Source organism: Lithobates pipiens, unplaced genomic scaffold (genome assembly GCF_037356315.1).
Source record: "Lithobates pipiens isolate NorthernLeopardFrog02 unplaced genomic scaffold, aLitPip1_a1.2 Scaffold_19, whole genome shotgun sequence".
In the NCBI taxonomy this organism is placed as follows: Eukaryota; Metazoa; Chordata; class Amphibia; order Anura; family Ranidae; genus Lithobates; species Lithobates pipiens.
In genome coordinates, this window is record NW_027507764.1 from 95,979,380 (window position 1) to 96,002,441 (window position 23,062).

General features: G+C 40.7%; 1 protein-coding gene across 1 annotated transcript in view; it reads right to left on the minus strand.

Moving 5' to 3' along the window:
• Positions 1-23,062, minus strand: part of CUL2 (cullin 2) — a 154,524-nt gene that overhangs the window by 30,995 nt on the left and 100,467 nt on the right. The window contains exons 17-20 of the mRNA XM_077491103.1: positions 19,482-19,548; positions 15,966-16,168; positions 15,395-15,496; positions 2,079-2,195 (exon numbers count right to left, since the gene is read on the minus strand). Coding sequence (XP_077347229.1) covers positions 2,079-2,195; positions 15,395-15,496; positions 15,966-16,168; positions 19,482-19,548 — 489 coding nt within the window. The remainder of the gene's footprint in view (positions 1-2,078; positions 2,196-15,394; positions 15,497-15,965; positions 16,169-19,481; positions 19,549-23,062) is intronic.

Consider the following 23,062-nt stretch of genomic DNA (forward strand, 5'->3'; position numbering starts at 1 on the left):
GCTTGGCCACATAGGGACTGCAATAGCCAGATATCAAGTACTCTACTTGTATTAAAAAATACATTTATTGATATGATAATGAATATGCATGCAACAATCACATGTGATTGATCAGCCCTGGATGTAGGCAGTCTGCATCCAAGGCCGATCACTGGGTTGAGACTGCTGCAGAGGGATTATTTCTTTCAACGAGGCTGCCTCCCACTAATCACAAGAATACCCACTGTGGTTCTCGTATGCAAATCGGAGTGCACGTCAATTTGCCGGTGTGAATGCACTCTCCCCTCTTGCTTTATTGCATTCCCTGCATGAAGGTAAAAAATATTGCACTGTGTAGCGCCGTCTCACCCACCTTGTACTTACATGAGCTTGATTCTGATGGCTGTCAGACAAATCCTGAGACAAGGGAACGGGCAGGGTCCAAGCCCCGCTGTCCATCTCTATAGACACAGGCTGCACCTTTTGGGATCGAGCCCACAGGTGTGGCACAATAGCACATATCCTTTCTGGTGTCTTTGGTGGTGGATCTTCTATGTTAACACTGTCACATTTTGGATGTTCACTCAGGATTTCTGTGACAGTTACTCATTTAGGTTTTGAACTTCACCCTTTTGGAATACATTTGGGACTTGTCTGTGTGCCCTTTTTTTGTTTACACCTTGGACATTAATTTCTCACGGAACACGTGTCACTATTTATATTGCATTTTTTCATATGTTCATTTTATTTTTGATATTGATCATTATTTTTTTTAGCGCTGCACATTTTTGAATGAATGAATGAATGAATGAAATACTTATATAGCGCACAATGCGAACTGAATCGCCTCATATATATTTCTGTTTATTTTACACACTTGTGCTGGCTGCTATTGTGTAGACAGCACAGTATATTTTGTTATTTACGTCACATCATAGGCAGGAAGCTGCTGCCAATGGTGCCACACACAAAAAAGGGGAGGAGCCAAGAGAGCCAGTGAGGACCCAAGAAGAGCATTTGGCTGCTGTGTGCAATTGCACAGAGCAGGTAGGTAGAACAAGCTTGTAAAGTCATTTAAAATAACATTTTATTTAAAAAAAAAATTATATATAGCAACTGACATCTCTTTCTCCCTTAAAGCTGCATATCAACTACACAGGCTCAACCAACTCAGTCAAAAAGTTGTTGTAAAGCACAAGCATTGTGCAACACTATTAGGCTTTTGTTTATAATTAATAAATATGGCTGATAGGTGTGTGTGTAATAAATATGGAGAGATATATACACACATATCAGCCATATTTAGTATGTATCACTATATATAAATGAGAGAGAGAGAGAGAGAGAGGAGAGAGAGAGGAGAGAGAGAGGAGAGAGAGAGGAGAGAGAGAGGAGAGAGAGAGAGAGAGAGAGAGAGGAGAGAGAGAGGAGAGAGAGAGAGGAGAGAGAGAGAGGAGAGAGAGAGAGGAGAGAGAGAGAGGAGAGAGAGAGAGGAGAGAGAGAGAGGAGAGAGAGAGAGGAGAGAGAGAGAGGAGAGAGAGAGGAGAGAGAGAGGAGAGAGAGAGGAGAGAGAGAGGAGAGAGAGAGGAGAGAGAGGAGAGAGGAGAGAGGAGAGAGGAGAGAGAGAGAGAGAGAGAGAGAGAGAGGCACTGGATGACCTTTGCTCTGGCGCTGTGGGAGGTCTTGAATCGTATACAAGCTGTAACTGAAATTGTGTCAATTTAAATAGTGATTCAACTGGATTATGAAATAGTTTGATTCTCCGTATGGATACCTTTAGTTACCAGGAAATTCAGTATTCACCTAACCTGCGACTATTATGGGAACAGGAATATTGGACTCATTCCAGAAATTATTTTGCTACAGGAGTTTAGAAATAAATACATGACTCACTGCTGCATGTAACCACCCGGTTTTCCTTCACTCCTACTCCTGGAGTAAAAGCTGTCCTTAGACAGTTAGTTTCTTTAGTTCCTAACAGATTCCTCCATCTACACAAACAAGGTGGATAAAGGAACCCCATCCCCCCCCACCCTATTCCCACTGGGACAATATTACTGCTTCCTCAAGGCAATGCTCCAACAACCAACCATCCTTACCTCTTGTATGAGAGCATTATGTCGCAAGATTTTTCGTGCTTTCATGATACGCACTATAGCAGCTTGAAGGTACATTTTTCGGTCTTCATCTACAGCACTTCGGGTCTGTTCCACTTCCTGTGAATGACAAACATGGATGTTTAATCATTTCAAGATGGAAACAGTTTGTGTTCACATCCATCTCATATTCTATAAAAGTCAGGAACCAAATACCTGGGTGAGAAACCTCAAATTCGAAACCCCAGACAAAAAAAATAAAAAAAATAAAGAAGATATTAAAAAAATTAAAAAAATAATGAAAAAAGGTATTTTGAAACATTGCAGGTACCTGAATCTGCCTCATCTTAGATTCCTGTAATCTCCTACACAGCCTGGGTAAGGCCTCTTTCACACGGGGCGGATCAGTAATGATCCGCCCCGTGATGATCCGCTCGCTCAGCGGGGATCGCTCCGTTGTCCCCGCTGAGCCGGCTGCGGACAGGGCGGTCTCCGCACACTGTGCGGGGACCGCCCTGTCAGCTCTCCGCTCTCCTCTATGGGGATCGGACGAGCACGGACCGTGTGTCCGTGTTCATCCGATCCGCTCTGCAGACGGACAGAAAAATAGGATTTTCCTCCGTCTGCAGAATCGGACATTTGCGGAGGCGGACAATAGCGGGTGTCTGCGGATGCTCATCCGCAGACACCCGCTATCCCATAGGGATGAATGGATGTCCGTATTTCATCCGCAAAAGGATGGATGAAATACGGACATACCATCCGCATGTGTGAAAGGGGCCTAAAGGAGGGGTCACTTCTCCAATACAGTTTCGGGATCTATTGTTTTGAACACAGTTTGCATGCTCAGTGTTGTAAAGCTAATGCTGAACATGCATACAGGAGGAGGTGCAAAGGGATATCTTTAATGTGCTGCTGCCACTTTGTCCAATAGCAGCCAAGGGGCGAGTCCTTCACCAAGCTGTATCACTTACCTGCAGTGAGTGGTTAATGTCCTGAAAGTCAAATGTAGACACTAGCCCTTCTATACAGTTTGTGAACAATCTCCGATTGAATAAACCAAAACGGTTCGTGCCCATCCCCCCCCATCACCGCTGCCTTCTGGGATCTGTGCATGTGTCAGAAGGCCACGGAACCATTCAGAAAGTGTCGTGCGTCTCGTGCATGCGCAGTAGGAAACCAGCTGTGAAGCCTGAAGGTTTCACTGCTGGTTTCCCTTACTAGCAATAGCAGCTCCTGCACCCGAAGCCGATGGACAAATCGACTTGAGGTGCTGACACTGCGGGCTCCCTGGACAGGTAAGTGTCCTTATATTAAAAGTCAGCAGCTACAGCATTTAAAGCTGCTGACTTAATTTTTTGCCCCAAGGCTGAAATGCTGCTTTAAATATGATATAAAGTCCAATTTCTTCTTAATGCATAAAGTGCTCTTCCATGTGCCAAGGTGAAACTTACACTCACCAGATGGTTGCGGTGTCCTATCAAATATGGTCCCCCATCGGATAGCATGCGCAGCACACAGATTCCGAAAACAGCCGAGGATGAATGGCGCCTGCGCCGTGAGTCCAGGTTCTAACCCCACCATTCAAGTGGACATAGAGTTAGATTAAAAAGAGCAGAGCGCAGCGAAGCTGAGCACGAAGCGCGGCGAGGCTGAGTACGAAGAGTGGCAAGCGAAGCTCGCCCGCGAGGGGCCCTCTAATTTTCACAACCCTGTGTCCGCTTGGATGGGGGGGGGGGCTAACACCTCCAATCACGGCGCAGGAACCGGTCATCTTCTGAGATTTTACGAAGCTTCGTCTGCCCCGTACTGCACATGCGCAGTACGGAGCGGACACTATATGATGGCAGGACACTATCTGCCAGAACAGTGGCCGACAAAGCAGCAAACAAGCCTTGTGTGTTAAATTGGGCACACAGGATTTCTAATCTTCTCCATAGGAGTCCAGATACCAACCAAATTGTGGATGTCATCACTGTAAATTCTCATTCACTCACAAACATTAAAATTGCACTCACATTCAGCAGGTGCCAGTGGGGCACCAACACAACAAGCTCAGATAATCTTAATCCTCCGCTTTGCCGTTTGTGTTTCCTGAGGTGGTGTGTGTTCCACAGGATCAGATATGACGAGGTAGACAGACCAGATATAATGTCGGCAGCAAAGCCTCAATTAATTTTGGCGTCCTTTAAAGGGAGTAAGTTCTAAAACACACAGCTCATAGTGACCTCCCTTTGGTAAATGCAAAGATTTTTCTTCCCTTGGGGTTATCTAAATTAAATTCCCACCAAATCGGCATTGACTGTGATTTAAGACTCCAACAAGATTCCTAAAGGCACACTGCATTGAAGCTTTGCCACTGACATAACCGATTCGATCATGTGGAACACATGCCGGTTCTGGAAATACCAGTGGCTCTGCAGAGGATAAAGGCCATCTGAGCTGGTTGTGTCAGTCACCCACTTGCACCTCTTGAATTCTACTTTTCTTTTTTTTTTTTTCTTCTTTTTTTTTATTGGGTACGATTGCATTGAGATATCGCAACCATAGACAAAGGACAAGGAAAAAATAAAAAATAGTACATATATTCAATTGCAATACACAAGTACAAACTCCACTCCTTGTATGAACAGTCAGCCTAATAGAATTGTAATACACAAACCTGAGGGTACAGTGAGCAATAGTATAAGCAATCAATATAAGAGAGCGGTCCCAGCAATCCTGAATCATATACTCATTGACTCAGTAAACATAGGAAAGAAGGCTATCCAAGTGGTCATATACCCGCTGCACCAACTACAAGGCACCAGGAGCAGTTAATTTATTCTGCATGTTACAGTAGGATACGGACTATCACTGTCAATGCTAGCCCCGGAGTAGCCAGCCAACCTCCCCACACTTTTTCAAACTTTGAGCGGCTGCCTCTGTGCTGGTATATCAATTTCTCCATTCTTGGCACTGAACCCATTTCTTAAATCCAGATCTGGATTGTTGGGGAAATGGGAGAGGTCCAATATAGTAAAAGGAGCTTGCAGGCCTGAAACAGGGCTCTAGTAATCACCTCTTCAGCAGGATGGAACCCTGTAGGGCTGCATTCACCGTGGAGACAACCAAGCTCCAAAATCTGTGTCATTTTGGGCATCTACACAGTAAATTAAGTCGCCTATATATCTATTACATCTAGTACATATAGGATCAGAGCGCAAGCCCATGGAATGTAGCAGGGTGGATTTAATTTAAAACAAGTCGATTAAAATCACTATTAACCACTTAAGCCCTGGACCAATTTGCAGCCAAAGGACCAAGCCCCTTTTTGCGATTCGGCACTGCGTCCTTTTAATTGACAATTGCGCGGTCGTGAGACGTGGCTCCCAAACAAAATTTGTGTCCTTTTTTTCCCCCACAAATAGAGCTTTCTTTTGGTGGTATTTGATCACCTCTGCGGTTTTTATTGTTTGCGCTATAAACAAAAATAGAGCGACAATTTTGAAAAAAAATGCAATATTTTTTACTTTTTGCTATAATAAATATCCCCAAAAAATATATAAAAAAAAAAAATTTTTTTTCTCAGTTTAGGCCGATACGTATTCTTCTACATATTTTTGGTAAAAAAAAAAAAAATTGCAATTAGCGATTATTGATTGGTTTGCGCAAAAGTTATAGCATTTTCAAAAAATAGGGGATAGTTTTATAGCATTTTTATTAATATATATTTTTTTTTACTAGTAACGGTGGCGATCAGCGATTTTTATTGTGACTGCGACATTTTAGTGGACACATCGGACATTTTTGGAACCATTGTCATTTATACAGCAATCAGTGCTATTTAAATGCACCGATTCCAGTGTAAATGACACTGGCAGTGAAGGAGTTAACCACTAGGGGGCAGTGTAGGTGTTATGTATGACGTTATGTGTGTTTTTTTATTGCAGGGGGTGTGGCCTGGCATGTGACTTCACTGAACGTCTTTCCCTATAAAAGGGAACAGATGATCGGTGACAGCCACACAGGGAAGCACGGGCAGAGGTTTGTTTACACAGACCTCTCCTCGTCCTTCAGCTATGCGACCCGATCGCGGGACACCAGCGGCGATCGGGTCCGCTGGTCCCGTGGCCACGGTGCACAGGACCGGGTCAGGAGCGCGCTGCTGGCGGCGCGCTCCCGACCCACGGCTGGGCACTTAAAAAGCAAAGTACACGTACGTGCTTGTGCCCAGCCGTGCCATTCTGCCGACGTACATCGGCGTGAGGCGGTCCTTAAGTGGTTAATAAGGCTCGATTTAAATCCACTCAATTTAAATCATAACTCTTAAAGAGCAACTGTCATCTCTGTCCCGCAGCGGCTCCTCCTCTGACCCTCTGGCTGTTGACTCACCGACAGTCTCATTCACTTTAATGGGACGGTTGGTGATGTGGCAGTGACAACAAGGTGAGGGACGTGGTGGCAGCAGGTGAGTGGATGCCCACTAACAGCTGCTGCCATGATGGATCTGAAATGACAGCTGCTCTTTAAATGCAAGCACTTCTTTTTGCTGGTTTTAGAATCTTTAATATTTACAATCAAAATGAGGGTTTCCTATTTAGAATAATAGGCTGTCAGGCTAGTAAAACCGTGATCTCAGAACCGATTCAGTCAGTTTGTAATGTACATACAGTGCGTTGCAAAAGTATTCATTTTTTTTTTTTTTTTTTTTATAATCTAACCCTGACTTTTAACTTCTCAACAACATTGTCCCTTACTTTTTTGGAGAGTTCCTTGGTCTTCATGGAAGTGTTTGGTTAGTGGTGCCTCTTGCTTAGGTGTTGCAGCCTCTGGGGCCTTTCAAAAAGGTGTGTATATGTAGTGACAGATCATGTGATACTTAGATTTCACACAGGTGGACACCATTTCACCAATTATGTGACTTCTGAAGGTAATTGGTTGCACCAGAGCTTTTTATAGGCTTCATAACAAAAGGGTGTGCACATGCCAATTATCTGTTTTTTATTTCTGAAAAATAGTTTTATGTATTTTTTTTTTTTAAATTTTACTTCACCACCTTAGAGTATCGTGTTCTGATCCATCACATATAATTCAGATTATAAAAAAACATTGAACTAAAGGCTGTAATTTAACAAAATAGGTAAAAAGCAAAGGGGGGGGGTGTACACTTTTGTAAAGCACTGTAGATTTGCAAAACAATGGGATAAAGGAATATTCCTGAACTTTACTGCACTATAAAATGATCTCTGGATTTTCTTCCTCACTCACACTGAATGAATGAGAATTTACAATAATGACATCCACAAGTTAGTTGGCATCTGGACTCCTATGGAGAAGATTTGAAATCCCGCGTACAGGATTTAACACAAAGCTTGTTGGCTGCAATCATCTGGTGAGTGTAAATTCCACTTGAACACGTGAAAGAGCACATTTTATGCATTATGAAGAAATTGTCACTTCGCATTTGATTTTACAAGGTCACGGGGATTGGATCTTCTTTCTTTAACACAGTTGGACTTGCACTTGCACTTTAAAAGGGGTACTGCTCTGGTTTACATCATTAGTCACTTATTAATTTATTATTTTTAAAAGGATGGTGCCCTCTTATCGTTATTAAATGACCTGAAAGTGTCTGCATAACAAGACTGGCAAAGGATCGCAAAATTAATAACAGCCACATATTTACTAAGTTTGCTTCAAAATTAAATGTAGTAGACATTACAGTAAATGCTTTTTGGTTTACATATTATCTTATGTACATATTATTTTCATATGTTTCATTGCTGCCCAGAGCTGCTCATTAAACCCAAAGTAACTCTAGGGAAGCGCCGTGATGGAGCCACCCTGAAACACTTCCAAACACTCATATTTGAACATTATTTTGACTTCCAGTCACTCTTTGATGTGCAGTCATATGGAATAGTTGCACCGTTTGCCAAATGTGTGATCATCAGTAATCCAAAATATGAATCACAAGTTTGTTTGGAAAGATTTCATGAGACGTTAATGGTACTGGGGGATTGTAACAGGTTTGGGGCGGGGGTGTACTCTGTTGTCCATGCACTTAAATCATTAACACTACAAAAGATTCCAGGGGGACAGATCATCCAGAAATGGTCAAAGGACAAGGATTTATGAGAGATGACCTGTTCTGCACTTTAAATTATTTGCAGCAGAATGAGTCAGTGGAATGAAGTTGGAACACAGGATGTTGCCCAACTACTTCCTGGGAGACCCTTGTAAATCAAAATGTGTGTGCAATGAGAAATACCTATACTATATCTAGGCCGAGATCTTGTAAAGCATTTTTTCTAACTTTTGTTATTTATAATAAACTCCAACAGCACACACACAATTATTGACTTAAATTCATCGATCTACAATTTGAGAAGCAAGTAGACTGAAGAACTATGGAAAAATAGACATTTAAAGTGGTTGTAAACCTCTGAAATTAAAAATGAATAAAGCAAATCCTTCTATAGTATATACTTGCCTCTATCCAAAGCACCTAGTGTGATTTCTGTCCCAGCTCAGTCCTCTGCTATCTGCATGAGTCACTTCTGACAGTCTATGTCAGGGATATGCAATTAGCGCACCTCCAGCTTTTGCAGAACTACAAGTCCCATGAGGCATAGCACGCCTCTGACAGCCACAAGCATGACACCCAGAGGCAGAGGCATGATGGGACTTGTAGTTTTGCAACAGCTGGAGGTCCACTAATTGCATATCCCTGGTCTATGTGGATACCAGACAAGCCCAGAAGACAGCCCATGATGCCTTATCAGCACAAAGCAGGCGACAGCCTCAGCTGTGCATGTTTCTCTATGAGACTGTGTAGAGGGGTAAGTGTCCATTCCCTCCACTCAGGTCTCAGATTATACTCAGCTCCCTATTCTATGCAGTTTGTGACATAAAATCCCCAACCCCTGCCTTCTGGAGCAAGAAATGCTGTGTAAACTCTGCAGAGGAGAGGGGCTGCAGATAAAACGGGTACAACTTATGTAGCAGGAATTGTTTCATCTCTGTGACTCACCTGAGACTAGCCAATTCAGTGGATATATTTTAAGGGTTTACAACCATTGTAATAGGAAAGCTTTATTTTGTGAATGCATATTTTGCGTTACTATTGCAGGTTTTTTTTTAGATGTTCACACGTTTACAAGCTTTCTTTTTGAATATGTAGAGCAAGTTCTCAGTTGGTCAGTGCAATTCCTTTTGTCTATTTCAGTTTATCACCCCAAAAACTTTCCTCTGCAATCTCTTTTCACTGTCCCTGGGGCTTGACTTTATGACTAAACCCTGTCACATACCATTCCACTCTTCAATCCGACTTCAAGAGTGACCAGTAAAAGGCACTCACACTGGACAGTGGAATGGTACAACTTAGCCATCAAGACAAAGAATGTCGCGCCCCCATAACAAAATGAAACCAGGAGCTGGCTATAAAAAAAAATTCATTCAGCTAGTAGGCAGATTCCACCAGCCACACAAATGAAGTGGAAGAAGGAATTCCACCCCCCACCAGAACCTTGAATTCTGGCTGCAGTGCCAGCTGCTTTCAGAATAGAACTTATCAGTGGCTGCAGCCAGGCCTGTACTGGCCATTGGGACTACCGGGAGATTCCCGGTGGGCCGATTGGCTCAGTGGGCCGCTGGGCCAGTTGTCAGACAGTGTGTCTGACTCACTACACTACTGTCTGCCGCGGCTGGACTCTCCATTTCTGTAGTAGTTTGTGTATAACGCCGGCCACGGCTCCGCTCCAGCACCTGGGCCGCCACACAAATACCACCCCCTCGTGATGCTGCCACTCACTCCCCTTAACATTACTGGCAGCCTCCATGTCCCAGCGCCATGACATCACTCACCGCCGGAGGGCGGAGGCGGCCCGGGGACATGGGAGGAGTCGGAGCTTATCAGCTGCTTCCCAGGCTTAGCTGCCTGGCCTGGGACTGCGTTCAAGAGGAGAAAGCGCCGCCGAGGAGGGACCAGAACATTGCTTGGAGCAAGCCCAGGACTCCAGACAGCAGCACAGACAGGGTCAGGGACAAAGAAAAGTCCATCACCTCACCAGTGTCATTCAAGTAACAAGTAAGCACTAAATAAGCTAATCGAATGCTATACTGGATGCAGGCTGCTATTGTCAGTGTCTGTGATATCTGTAATATGCAGCATGGCGGGGGGAGTGGGTAGGGGTAAATGTACTGCCACTGTCCACGGTAATTGATTAATAATTTAATGTCACTGTCCATGGTAATTGATTAATAATTTAATGTCACTGGTCACTGTAATTGATCAATAATTTAATGTCACTGTCCACGGTAATTCATTAATAATTTAATGTCACTGGCCACGGTAATTGATTAATAATTTAATTTCACTGTCCATGGTAATTGATTAATAATTTATTGTCACTGGTCACGGTAAATGATTAATAATTTAATGTCACTGTCCACGGTAATTAATTAATAATTTATTGTCACTGGTCACGGTAATTGATTCATAATTTGTCACTGTCCACGGTAATTGATGAATAATTTAATGCCACTGGTCACATTAATTGATTATTTAATGCCACTGGTCATGGTAACTGATGAATAATTTAATGCCACTGGTCACGGTAATTGATGAATAATTTACTGCCACTGGTCACGGTCACTGATGAATGAATTTGCGGCCACTGGTCACGGTCACTGATGAATGAATGTACTATCACTGCTGGTCATGATCACTGATGATGAATGAATGTACTGCCACTGGTCACTGATGCATTAATGGCTGACCACTGGTTACCACTTGACCACTTATTTTTTTTTTTGCGCAATTGTGTATAGTTTATATACTGTTTTTGTGTGTGTTTTAAAGTGGGCCGGTCTGGATGAAGTTCAGGGCCAAATTTTTGTCCCAGTCCAGCCCTGGCTGCAGCTGATCGAGGAAAATTTACCAACATGTGCCTTCAAAAGAATTCAAATAAATGATCAACTTCTATCAAGCAGAGATGGCCGCAAGCTCATCAAAATTCACCCGGTGCCTACACCTCCTCGATCCAGGTGGAAGTCACACGATGTCCTTCCAGATCGCGGGCTGCGCAGCGGCATGATCTGTCACCAGCTGCATCCACCGGACACAGCCCACGATTGATCAGAGTACCAGCTCGCTGCTGGTACCATGTGACCGCCGTGACCAATCACAGCAGGTCACATGACAGTTGTACAGTGGATGGCTACCTTTTATGCCATCCATTCTGTACAATGGTGTTTCTAGCTGTACAGACAGGGTCAATTACAGTCCTGTACCATATGTTTAGCTCCCGCCAATCAAAGTTAATCAAGACAAAAAATGAATCAGTTCCATTCCGCAAAATGCTTGCTTATAGCATTATATTGCTCTGGCCACAATGTGTTTAAACAAATAAATAAAACATTTTTTTTTTCGTACTGTCACTAGTGTCTCTGATCACAGCCACACCAGGTATATGACTACGCTATACTGCACAGGACTGATCAATTTTCAGAAATATACCATAGCGCTCTATAACTTTCACACAGATTTGGTTTATTTTCACCAAAGAAATGTAGCAGAATACATTTTGACCTATATTTATGAAGAACAATTATTTGTTTGCTAAATTTTATAACAGAAAATACTTTTTACCCCCAAATTTTCTGTCTTTTTTTTTTTTTGCATAAAGTAAAAAACTCCAGTGGCGATTAACTACCACCAAAGTAAAGCACTAGTTGTGTGAACAAAATTATAAAAATGTTGTTTTTTGTACAGTGTTGCATTACCCCACGCAATTCTCATTTAAAAAGTGACAGTGCTCAAAGCTGAAAAGTGTCCTGGGCAGGAAGGGGGTAAAAGTGCCCAGTATTGAAGTGGTTAAAATTAGTTTCAAAACCCAGTCCTGGAATATTTGCGCAAGAACTACAGCTACATGAAGAAACTTCTTGCTTCATGCAGTGGATTTTGTACTGACTAAAGCCGGCCATAGATGGATCGAAATTTGTCCAGTTCAGCGGTGATTGGCTAAATTTCATTCCTTGTTCAACAGAAGTAAGGCTCTGTTCACATCTTGGGTGTTCCGAATCACAGCGATTCTGCCAGCAATTCGAAAAAAGCAGCAAATCATGGGACACCCGTGTGATCCCCAATGGAACCTCGACGGCGGCACGATTTGGCAGATGACAGTCGCAGTAAAATCATGCAAACAGAATCACGGGATGACTGACACCCAAAAGAAGCGGTTGTAATTTTTTTGGGTGACAGGTGTTCCGCGATTCTGTTTGCGCGATTTTACCGCGCCTGTCCGACGAATTGCAGCAAAATTGTGCCACAATCGGGGTGCCATTGGAAGTGACGAGGATCACACAGACGCCCCAATGTTTTGCCACTATTTTAAATCGCGGGGATTCCACCCATGATTCGGAACGCCAATATGTGAACAGAGCCTTAATTGTTAAATCAACTACTGTCAATCAGAAACATTGGAAAAGGTTTGGCAATCAGAGGCTGCAGCTGCTATTTAGTATGTTTTGACAGCAGAGAGTCCCACTGTCAGAAAACATTGCCTCAGCAATGCGTGGGTGGATGGAGGAATCTGTTCATTTTGTTTAGCCCACTGGTTGGAAGAAAAAAAAAATCTGATTTTTTTTCTTATTATTTAAATCAGATTTTTTTTGATTTTTATCAAATATAGTTTAATAAAATGCATTTGGAGTAAAAATCTATCTAAAGATAGTTTTCTATTTAAGATACAATAATTTAGTTTACTCAGCATGAAATGGAGCTTAGTTATGTAGTATAAGGCTATATATTCTGCAACATTTACATTTTTTGGTAAACTCATTCAATGAATCCAAAGCTCTGCAGGCTGAGATAACATGCACTGCAGTGATGCATTCACACAAATTTCACAGTAACCATGAGATAAAACAAAGTTCGGGAATATTCCTTTATCCTATAGTTTCCTAAATCTATGTACACTACAAACTGTATAATTGAATCTGTTCTGATATTGTTTTACTAACCTGACAGCTTATTAATATAAATAGGAACCTTTCATTTTGTTTGCAAATATTAAAATTCTAATTACCAGCAAGAATAAGTCCTTACATTTAAAGAGCACCTGTCATCTCAGATCCACCATGGCAGCGCCTGTTAGCGGGCATCCACTCACCTGCTGCCGCCACATCCCTCGCCTGGTTGTGTCACTACCACATCACCAGCCGCCACAATAAAGTGAATTAGAGTGTCGGTGAATCAACAGTGGGTCAGAGGAGGAGCCGCTGCAGGACAGAGCGGCAGGTTTGCACGTTCCTGCGAGCCACTGTAGCTGTAAATCGCCCTTTAAGCAGGTATAGCAGGTGCACTGCGGTGGAACCGATGCGCGTGGCCGCAATGACCTGTCACACATGATTGCAGGCACGAAAGCCAAAACAGGGACGCGTGTGTGTGTGTGTGTGTGTGTGTGTGTGTGTGTGTGTGTGTATGTATATGCACAAATCCCTGTTCTGAGAGGAGAGACAGATGGTGTGTTCCTACTAGCTAAGAACAATGATCTGTCATCACCTCTAGTCCGTTACATTCCCCTACAGTTAGAACACACACAGAGGGAACACAGTTAACCCCTTGATCGGCCCCTAGTGTTAACTTAATTTTTATAGCACTGATCGCTGTATAAATGTCAATGGTCTCAAAAACGTGTCAAAGGTGTCCAATCTAGCAGTCAAAACGTCGCAGACACAATAAAAATCTCAGATCACCGCTTACTAGCAAAAAAATAAAAATAATAAAAATGCCATAAAATCTTTCCCATAGTTTTTAGACGCTATAACTTTTACACAAACCAATCAATATACGCTTATTGCCATTTTTATTACCAAAAATATGTAGAATACATATCGGCCTAAACTGAGGCAAATTATTATTATTATTTTTTTAAATTGGGGATATTATAGCAAAGACTACAAAATATTGTGTTAGTTTCAAAATTTACACTCTTTGTTTATAGTGCAAAAAATAAAAACTACAGAGGTGATCAAATACCACCAAAAGAAAGCTCTATTTGTGGGAAAGAAAGGATGTCAATTTTGTTTGGGTACAGCGCGTTGCATGACCGAGCAATTGTCAGTTAAAGCGACGCAGTGCCGTAAAGCAAAAAATGGCCTGGTCATTAAGCAGGCAAATCCTCTGAGGCGGAAGTGGTTAAAATCATGTTTTGAATCAAATTCACCCTGCATCCAACACACCAAAAAATGTGTTGGATGTGAGATTTCAGGTGGCCATAACTCTTCAAGAGAGCAAAGATTCCAGGAACCGGCAGCAGGACAGGTCAGTATTCTCTTCTACTGTTGGGAACTTTTCCTTTCTTTCTTTCTTTTTTTTTTTAAGGGAGAATTACTTTAACCACTTTAGCCCCGGAAGGATTTACCCCCTTAATGACCAAGCCATTTTTTACGATGCGGCACTGCGTTGCTTTATATGACAATTGCGCGACGTTGTACTCAAACTAAATTTATGTCCTTTTCTCCCTGACAGTTTTTTTAAATAAAAAAATGATTTTTTTACTTTTTGATATAATACTTATCCAAAATAAATTTAAAAAAAATTCATCAGTTTAGGCCAATATGTATTCTACATATTTTTGGTAAAAAATAAAAATTGCAATAACCGTTGATTGGTTTGCACAGAAGTTACAGCATCTACAAAATAGGGGATAGATTTATGGCATTTTTAATATATTAAACAATTGCGTTGTGCAGTTTATAGGTCACAATATATGTGGAAAAAGTTCTGAAATTATTTCTCTTTGTCTAATTTTTTTCACAGAAACCTGACATTTTAACAAGGGTGTGTAGATTTTTATATCCACTGTATGTAAACTGCATTCGCACCAATCGTGTGACATATCGCCACGAACATCAGACAGAGCAATAATTCTAGCACAAGAGCTTCTAGTTAATGTGTCACCTATGGTGATTTTTTGGCACTGTAGTTTTTTGCAATATCACACAATTTCTTTAAACATGGTATGCTTGGTGTCTATTTTTGATCTTATGTTTTATATTTTTTTTTACCAAAAATTGGGTATTATTGTGTGTTTTTTCAATGAAATTAATTATATGTTCCCCTGAATATCTGCATTTAATAAACAGTCACGCAAATATCATGCGACATAAAAATTTGCAACTATCATCCTTTTATTCTACAGGGCCTCTGCTTTGATAAAAAATAAAATTATAGCATGGAAAGGGAAGAACCCAAGGAAAGGAGAGGGAAACAGGAAAAAAAAAAAAGACAGAAGATGACGGTAAAAAGTGAAAGAGGAACAAAAACTTACTTGTGGCGTGTCCTTCTGCATCGGTGTAGTGATTTTAAATTTTGTCCGTTTACTGCTGAAATTCATATTTAATAAAAAAGTTGATTCACTATCAACATCTTCCTGTAATGGAAACAAAAATGTCATAAAAGGTCATCCAAATGTGAATTTCTAACCAATGTCACCTACAATAATAAACCAGAAGCTGCAAGCTTCACCCTTGCTTTAGAATACTCCATATATCTTGAAATTTGCTGGAATCTAAGGTTTGATTTAACATGCACCCCACCCATAGGTGTAAACAGGTATTGCAATCTATTCAGACATAACTATTCAGATATAAAGATGCCATAAAGGGGCTGTGTTTTTTTTTTTTGTGACCCTGTAAATCCAGGTACACATGAAAAAAAAAAATTCAGCCCTCAGCTTAAATCTGCTAAATAACTGAAAACAGTGGAGGGAGTGGGGTTCTGCTGTCATGACTACTACAGAGGGTTCAGATAGAAGGATGACATTTGTATTTGTCCTGGAAATCCTTTTTCAAGAGATGTGCAGTTTATTCACAATAAACATAAGAAATGGGAGCTCAGACCTTTTCAGAATCGTGGTTGATCATCTTGACATCAAGTAGAGACTTGATGGTTTTTGTCAGCTCTTTCTCATTCATCTGAGTGCTGTCTTGGAGTTCCTTATAAGTGACGGTTTCACTGTTGTTGAAGGCTAGTAGGACAGCCATTTGGTATGTAGTGACCATCGCTACATAGGGTTTAGACAGGTAGTTCATTTTCACTTCACCTGTCCAGAAGAACATTTTTATGAATGATCAGAACATACAATTACTGTGATCTATTATGAATCCACATAGTAAAGGGTCAGTGCAACCTAAACTGAAAGGATAAGTTGACCTTTAAAACATGTTTCCTGCACACTTGTCAGGATAAAATTAATACTTCTAGCTTTGCATGCTCTGTTGCTATGAACTCTGTTGGCTTCCCTAAGAAGTTTGCCTCTTAACAGTTGTAAAACTATTAAAGAGGAAGTAAACTCTCCCACTCTGATGCTTCTTTTCATTTAGTCCATTATAATAAGTTATCAGACTATAGCCACTGTAATCCAGCCCAAATTGCATTTTAATTACTTTTTAAAGAAACTTTAACAATCTTGTTTTCTGGGGTTAGGCAGCCCCATCTTAAGTATTGTTTTCTGAGTCCGCAGTGGTGTGCATTTCCGCCCTTACATTGAGCACTTCCTGTACTGTTAACCAAGCCTCCTTCTCAATCTAACATTTCTATGGCAACCCTGCTTCCCTGTTCATAGCTTACTTGTTTATTTCATAGTATTTACTTGTGCCGATGTTTCCCTTTGTCAGACTTATCAGCTTCAGCCGATAAGACTGCAGTAATGGCTGCAGTTTAGACTGTATGTGATGTGACATGGTGTGTAGGAGGAAGCTCTGAGTGATTAGCAAAGTTCAGTGTTGTGCAGCAGGAAGTCCGGATAACAGATAGACAAGAGAGAGAGTGTGCCTTAAATCAGGGGAGATCTGGGCATGCTCAGTGGCTTCATTCTACAGAACAACAAGGATTACAACAGGGCTCGACAAACCCCGGGCGCCAGATCGCATTGGCGACTAGAATTTGTGATCTGGCGCCTGGGGCAGCACAGCGGGGGTATCCTGTCTCCTTCCACCCCCCCCTGGCGTGATCGTGTCGGGCCGCGCCGCCGCCGGCCGGTAATTGAGGCCGCGGCTTTGAGGCCTTCTGTGGTCCTATGTTTAGTTCTGTAATCTGGCGCCATCTAGTGGTGGCTGTTGGTATGACAGCCAGCGATGCTAATGAAGCTTTCACTGCCCACCCATCTCACCTTTACTTAGAATAATAAAAAAAAAAAAAAATGTGTGTGTGTGTGTGTGTGTGTGTGTGTGTGTGTGTGTGTGTGTGTGTGTATATATATATATATATATATGTGTGTGTTTAGGAGTTCTAACAACCTAGAGAATAAAATGGTGGTCGTTGCAATACTGTCTGTCACACCGTATTTGTGCAGCGGACTTACAAGCGCATTTTCGGGGAAAAAGTCTTATTTTTTTAATTAAATATAACAGTAAAGTTGGCCCAATTTTTTTATATTGTGAAAAATAATGTTACACCGAATAAATTGATACCCAACATGTCACGCTTCAAAATTGCGTCCGCTCATGGAATGGCGACAAACTTTTAGCCTTTAAAATCTCCATAGGCGACGTTTAAAAAATTCTACAGGTTGCACGTTTTGGGTTACAGAGGAGGTCTAGGGCTAGAATTATTGCTCTCGCTCTACCGAACGCAGCGATACCTCATGTGTGGTTTGAACACCGCTTTCCTATGCGGGCGCTACTCACGTATGCGTTCGCTTCTGCACGCAAGCTTGGCAGGACAGGGCGCATTTAAAACATTTTTTTTTCTTATTTTAACTTTTTATTTTTCACGGTGCTTTTAAAAAAAAAAAAATTGTCACTTTTATTCCTATTACAAGGAATGTAAAAATCCCTTGTAATTGAAAAAAACAGGACAGGTCCTCTTAAATATATGAGATCTGGGGTCAGAGAGACCTCAGATCTCAAATTTACACTAAAATGCAATACAAAAAAAAAAAAAAAAAAAAAAAAAAAAAATTTTTTTTTTTTTTCAAATGACAATTTTTTTTTTTTTTTTTTTTCAAATGACAATGTCCCTCTAAGAGCTATGGGCAATGACATGGAGACAGGTGGGGGGGCCGCGCTATCCTCCCCTCACTCGTCTCCATGTCAGGCCAGGGACAGGTCTGGATTGCCGTTACCGACCTGGCTCCTAACTTTTTTAGCTGGCTCCTAGATTCCAAGCAAATTTGTCAAGCCCTGGATTACAACAATACTAAGCAAGTAAGGAGATATCTACAAGTAGGGTTCATTAGGGTTTTTTGTGCTGATTTACATGGGACAAAATTGTGGGGGAGGGTTTACAACCACTTTAATGAAAGAAGCAGCGTGGAAAGCTGAAAACACAGATGTTGGGGAACCACCGGATGCACACTAGCTACATCCAAACCACTTCATATTTCAAACACACAACCAGAACAAATTCATGCCTAAAAATAAAAACACATAATAAAACTATACAAAAATCTTTGTATTACCTACCCCATACAGCGGTTTAATGATTCACACTGCAACCCAACAAGTCTGATCATTTTGATTTAAATCTCTCCAGGGACACACACTGATCAACCATAACTTTATAATCACTGACAGGTTAAGTGAATAACATTGATTATCTCTTTACAATGGTATCTGAAAGTTAGTGGTATATATTAGCCAACAAAGAAATTGTTGCGGAAGTTGATGTGATGAAAGCAGAAAAAAATGGCCACCTCAGGGTGTTGTGAATGGGTCTGCATAGTCGCGGTCAGGGTGCACATGTTGACCCCTGTCTACAGCCAAAATCACCTACAATGGTCACATTCACATCAGAAGTGGAACACAGAGCAATGAAAGAAGGCAGTGTGGTCTGATGAATCACGCGGAAAGCCGGTTGCGTGTGCATTGCTTACCTAGGTTATGAAACTTTGGGCAATGCTCTGCTGGGAAACCTTAGGTCCTGCCATTCATGTGGATGTTACTTGACATGTATCACCTAACTAAACATGGTTGCTGACCAAGTACACCCCTCCATAGAAACAGTATTCCCTGTTGTCATTGGCCTCTTTTAGCAGAATAATGTGCCCTGCCTCACTGCAAAAATGATTCAAGAATGGTTTGAGGAACACAACGACGAGTTTAAAGTTTTGACTTGGCCTCCAAATCCTCGAGATCTCAACTAAAATTGAGAATCTTTTGGAAGTGCTGGAAAAACAAGCCCAATCCAACTAAAAGTCTTAAAGGATCTGCTACTGACAGCTTGGTGCCAGATACCACAGTATACATGCAGAGGTCTAGTGGCCTTCATGCCTCGATGGGTCAGGGCTGTTTTGGTGGCAAAAGGGGGGCCTACGCAGTATTAAGTAGATAATCATCATCAAGATATGTCTGATCAGTGTATACAAGCTATAAAAATCATACTGTCACCATATAAATACAAGAAATAAAAATTACCTGTACACAAGTAGTGCAACCACGTCAGCTTTCTGCCACTAAAGTGTTGGTTGTAAAATAATTCAAACTAAAAAACAAAAGTGATAGATTATATATATCCATATTTAAAGGGAATTCTATTCTTATAGCTTTCGCTTATACTACTTTTACTGTACATTTAAAACATAAAAATTATGGTAATCTTATCAATGTGTGTTAAAGTTTTAAAAACCTTATTTCTATACATATATAGTGCGTAATTACATATGTACACGTTGGCAGTTTAATATATATATATATATATATATATATATATATATATATATATATATATATATATATATATATATATATATATATATATACACATATACACATATACATATACATATACATATATACACACACACACACACATGCACATACACAGGCTTTGCTTACTAATTTTCAGTGCCTAAATGAGGGTCGCAGTTTACTGCTTCTTACAAAGTCATCTGACTCACTGAAAACAATGTTCTCCCTACGTGGCCAATTGCATTTTCCGTAATGGGGTCTCCCTTGGCCTTTTAAGAAGAAAATGAAGCAAAAGACCAGCACTACAGAGTTTGATTCAACCAGAGCCTAGCAGCATCCATCTTAATTTCTCAGTTGGCAGGTTGTGTATGTGTAGCTCAGCTCCACTGACATGATGTGGAAGCCATAGATCCTAATTAGGGTTGCACTGATACAAAGCATTTGCACAAGTATCTGTACTCATGCAAATGCGCCGATACCTGAAAAGATACTTTCAGATTTAGGTTCTTTGAGCTGTCAGTGGGTCTCCCCAGTGTTAAAGAAGTCTGGTAATTGGAGCTGTCAAAAAAAAAAAAAAAAGCAGCAATGTTTATTTACAACATTGCTCAGACCAGAAACACTAAAATAAAAAGAAACATTGTTTCTTTTTGTAGTTTTCGGTTTCTTCATCTGCAGATCAAAGGGATGAACAAATGTTCTTCTGTTTAACCCCTTAATAACCCTTAATTTACTCTAATCAGCCTTAATTAACTTCATATTCTCCTCTGTCTAATTATTCTTTTTTCTTTTGTTCATGTCTAATTTATAAACGATAAACAATTACTTTTTTTTGTTTGCTTTGTTTGTGAATATTTATACACATATATATTAACATATTTCACATTGAAAAAGCTCTAAATTAAAATAAAAATAATTATTTCATTTGTAAATAACTTTTCAATTGCTGACAGGTGACGTTAAGACAAAACAGTTGCGGTAGGTATCGGTAATTGGGATCGGCGAGTACTAGAAAAAGAAAGTAAATCGGTACTTGTACTCATTGTAAAAAAAAAAAAAAAAAAAAAAGGGTTATAATCTATGAAGCCAAACTAGCAGCCAGACAGAGCAGAAATGAAAAAAAGACATAGCTAGTCCTTGGCAGGGCCAAAATATGGTCCGACATCTGACTTGTGCTAGGTACACATTAGATAGGGCAAGGGATTAAGGGGGTAGGAAAAGGGTCATTATAACTTCAATTTTAATTTATAAGCAACCTTCACTCATGATCTTAAATTCCTCTCCACTGCTCCCCACCACCTCCACCTCTCTTTTCATTATAGTTGGAGATGTTTTGTTTCCAGCAACCACCCAACTCCAGATTTCTGAATGGTGTATCTGGCAATCAGAAGGTCTTGAAAGATTCCGGAAACTTCATCTCCTCAGCCTCCTGGGATGTGTGAGGTTTATTTCCCAGGGGGCTGAGGAGCTGAAGTTTCCAGAATCTTTAAAGACCTTTAGCATATCTGGACATTTGCAGGATCAAGAGAACCTCATAAGGGCTTTGCAAATGAGGAAGAGACAGCTGGATCCCAATTAAAGCATTCACGATGATGGTATGGGGACAAGATTTGGTGGAAGCACTGGATAAGAAAAAGATAGTGCAAGATTTGCTGGGCTTGTGAATAGGTTTATCCTGCATAAAAAGGCTTCAAAGGTAAGTGGAATATGGAAATTAAAATTTACAGGTAAGGGTGAAGTTCCTCTTTATTAACCAGATTGAAAACACTGGACCATTTTTCTAAGTAAATATAGTTCTAAAGGTGCTATTGACATGACATTTTCACCGCATGTCAGTAACAACCCATGCATACAAAGACACCAAAACAATAAGTTCAGAAATAAAGTTATCTGTAATAAAATGGAATGACACAGGGAAAAGGTATTGAACACATGAAAAAAATGCATGGAAAGCCAAGACACCAACTAAAATCTATCAGTAATTAGAAAGCGATCCCGCCTCTTGTCAGTACAAATTAATATCAGCTGGTTCAGTCTCAACTCAACTGACAAAGGTGTCTCATTACCAAGGTGTCACAAGAAACATCTTGATGATGTTGAAGATCTCATGATGGCTAAAAACAACCAGCTCTCGCAAGACTGTTGCACCTTATTGTTGCAAAAAATACTGATGGCATTGGCTACAGAAGGACTTCTAAACTTCTGAATGTTCCAGTGAGCACGGCTGGAAGGGGAAAAAACAATTTCAACAAAAACCGGCCACGACCAGGTGCTCCTCGCAAGATTTCTGACAGAGACGTGAAAAGAATTATCAAAAGAGTTGTCCGAGAGCCGAGGACCACTTGGAGAGCTTTAGAAAGACCTGGAATTAGCAGGTACAATTGTTTCATATAAAACAATAAGTAATGCATTCAACTGCCATGGCCTGTATGCACACTCACCACCCAAGACTCCGTTACTGAAGAAAAAGCATGTTGAAGCTTGTTTAAAGTTTGCTGCACATTTAGACAAGCATCTAAAATACTGGGAGAATATAGTCTTTTCAGATGAGACCAAAATTGAATGCCATAGTACATACCATGTTTAGAGGTCAAATGGCACTGCACATCACCCCAAAAACACCTACCTACCAACAGTGAAGTTTGGAGGCGGGATGTCATGTTGTGGGGTGGTTTTTCAGCATACGGAACTTCGTATCATTGAAAGAAGGATGAATGAAAAAAAGACTTTGTGATAAAAATCGGCTGCCATCTACCAGGATTGTGAAGATGAAACGAGGGTGGACATTTCAGGATGACAATGATCTTAAACACAAAGCCAAGGAAACCTCTCAATTGGTTTCAAAGAAAGAAAATAAAGCTGCTAGAATGGCCCAGCCAATCGCCTGACTTGAATCCAATAGAAAATCTATGGAAAGAACTAAAGATCAAAGTTCATAGAAGAGGTTCCCGGACCCTTCAAGATTTTAACACTCCTGAGCAATGCATGCCACTAGTTTCTCAATACAGGAGTAATCTTGAAGATGTCATTACCGACAGAGAATTTTGTAGTATGAAGTATTAAATATATTTCAGGTAGCCTGTTCAATACTTTTCCCTGTGTCATTCCATTTTATTATTACACAACTTATTTGTTTAGATGTCTTTGTATGTATGGATTGCATGGGTTGTTACATGTGGTGAAATTTTCTATGCCAATAGCACCTTTAGAAATATATTTACCTAGAAAAAAAAATGACGTGTTCAATAATTTTACCTGCTGTATTATATTGAATATACCCCGACTGTGAATAAGGTGCTCATGTATATGCT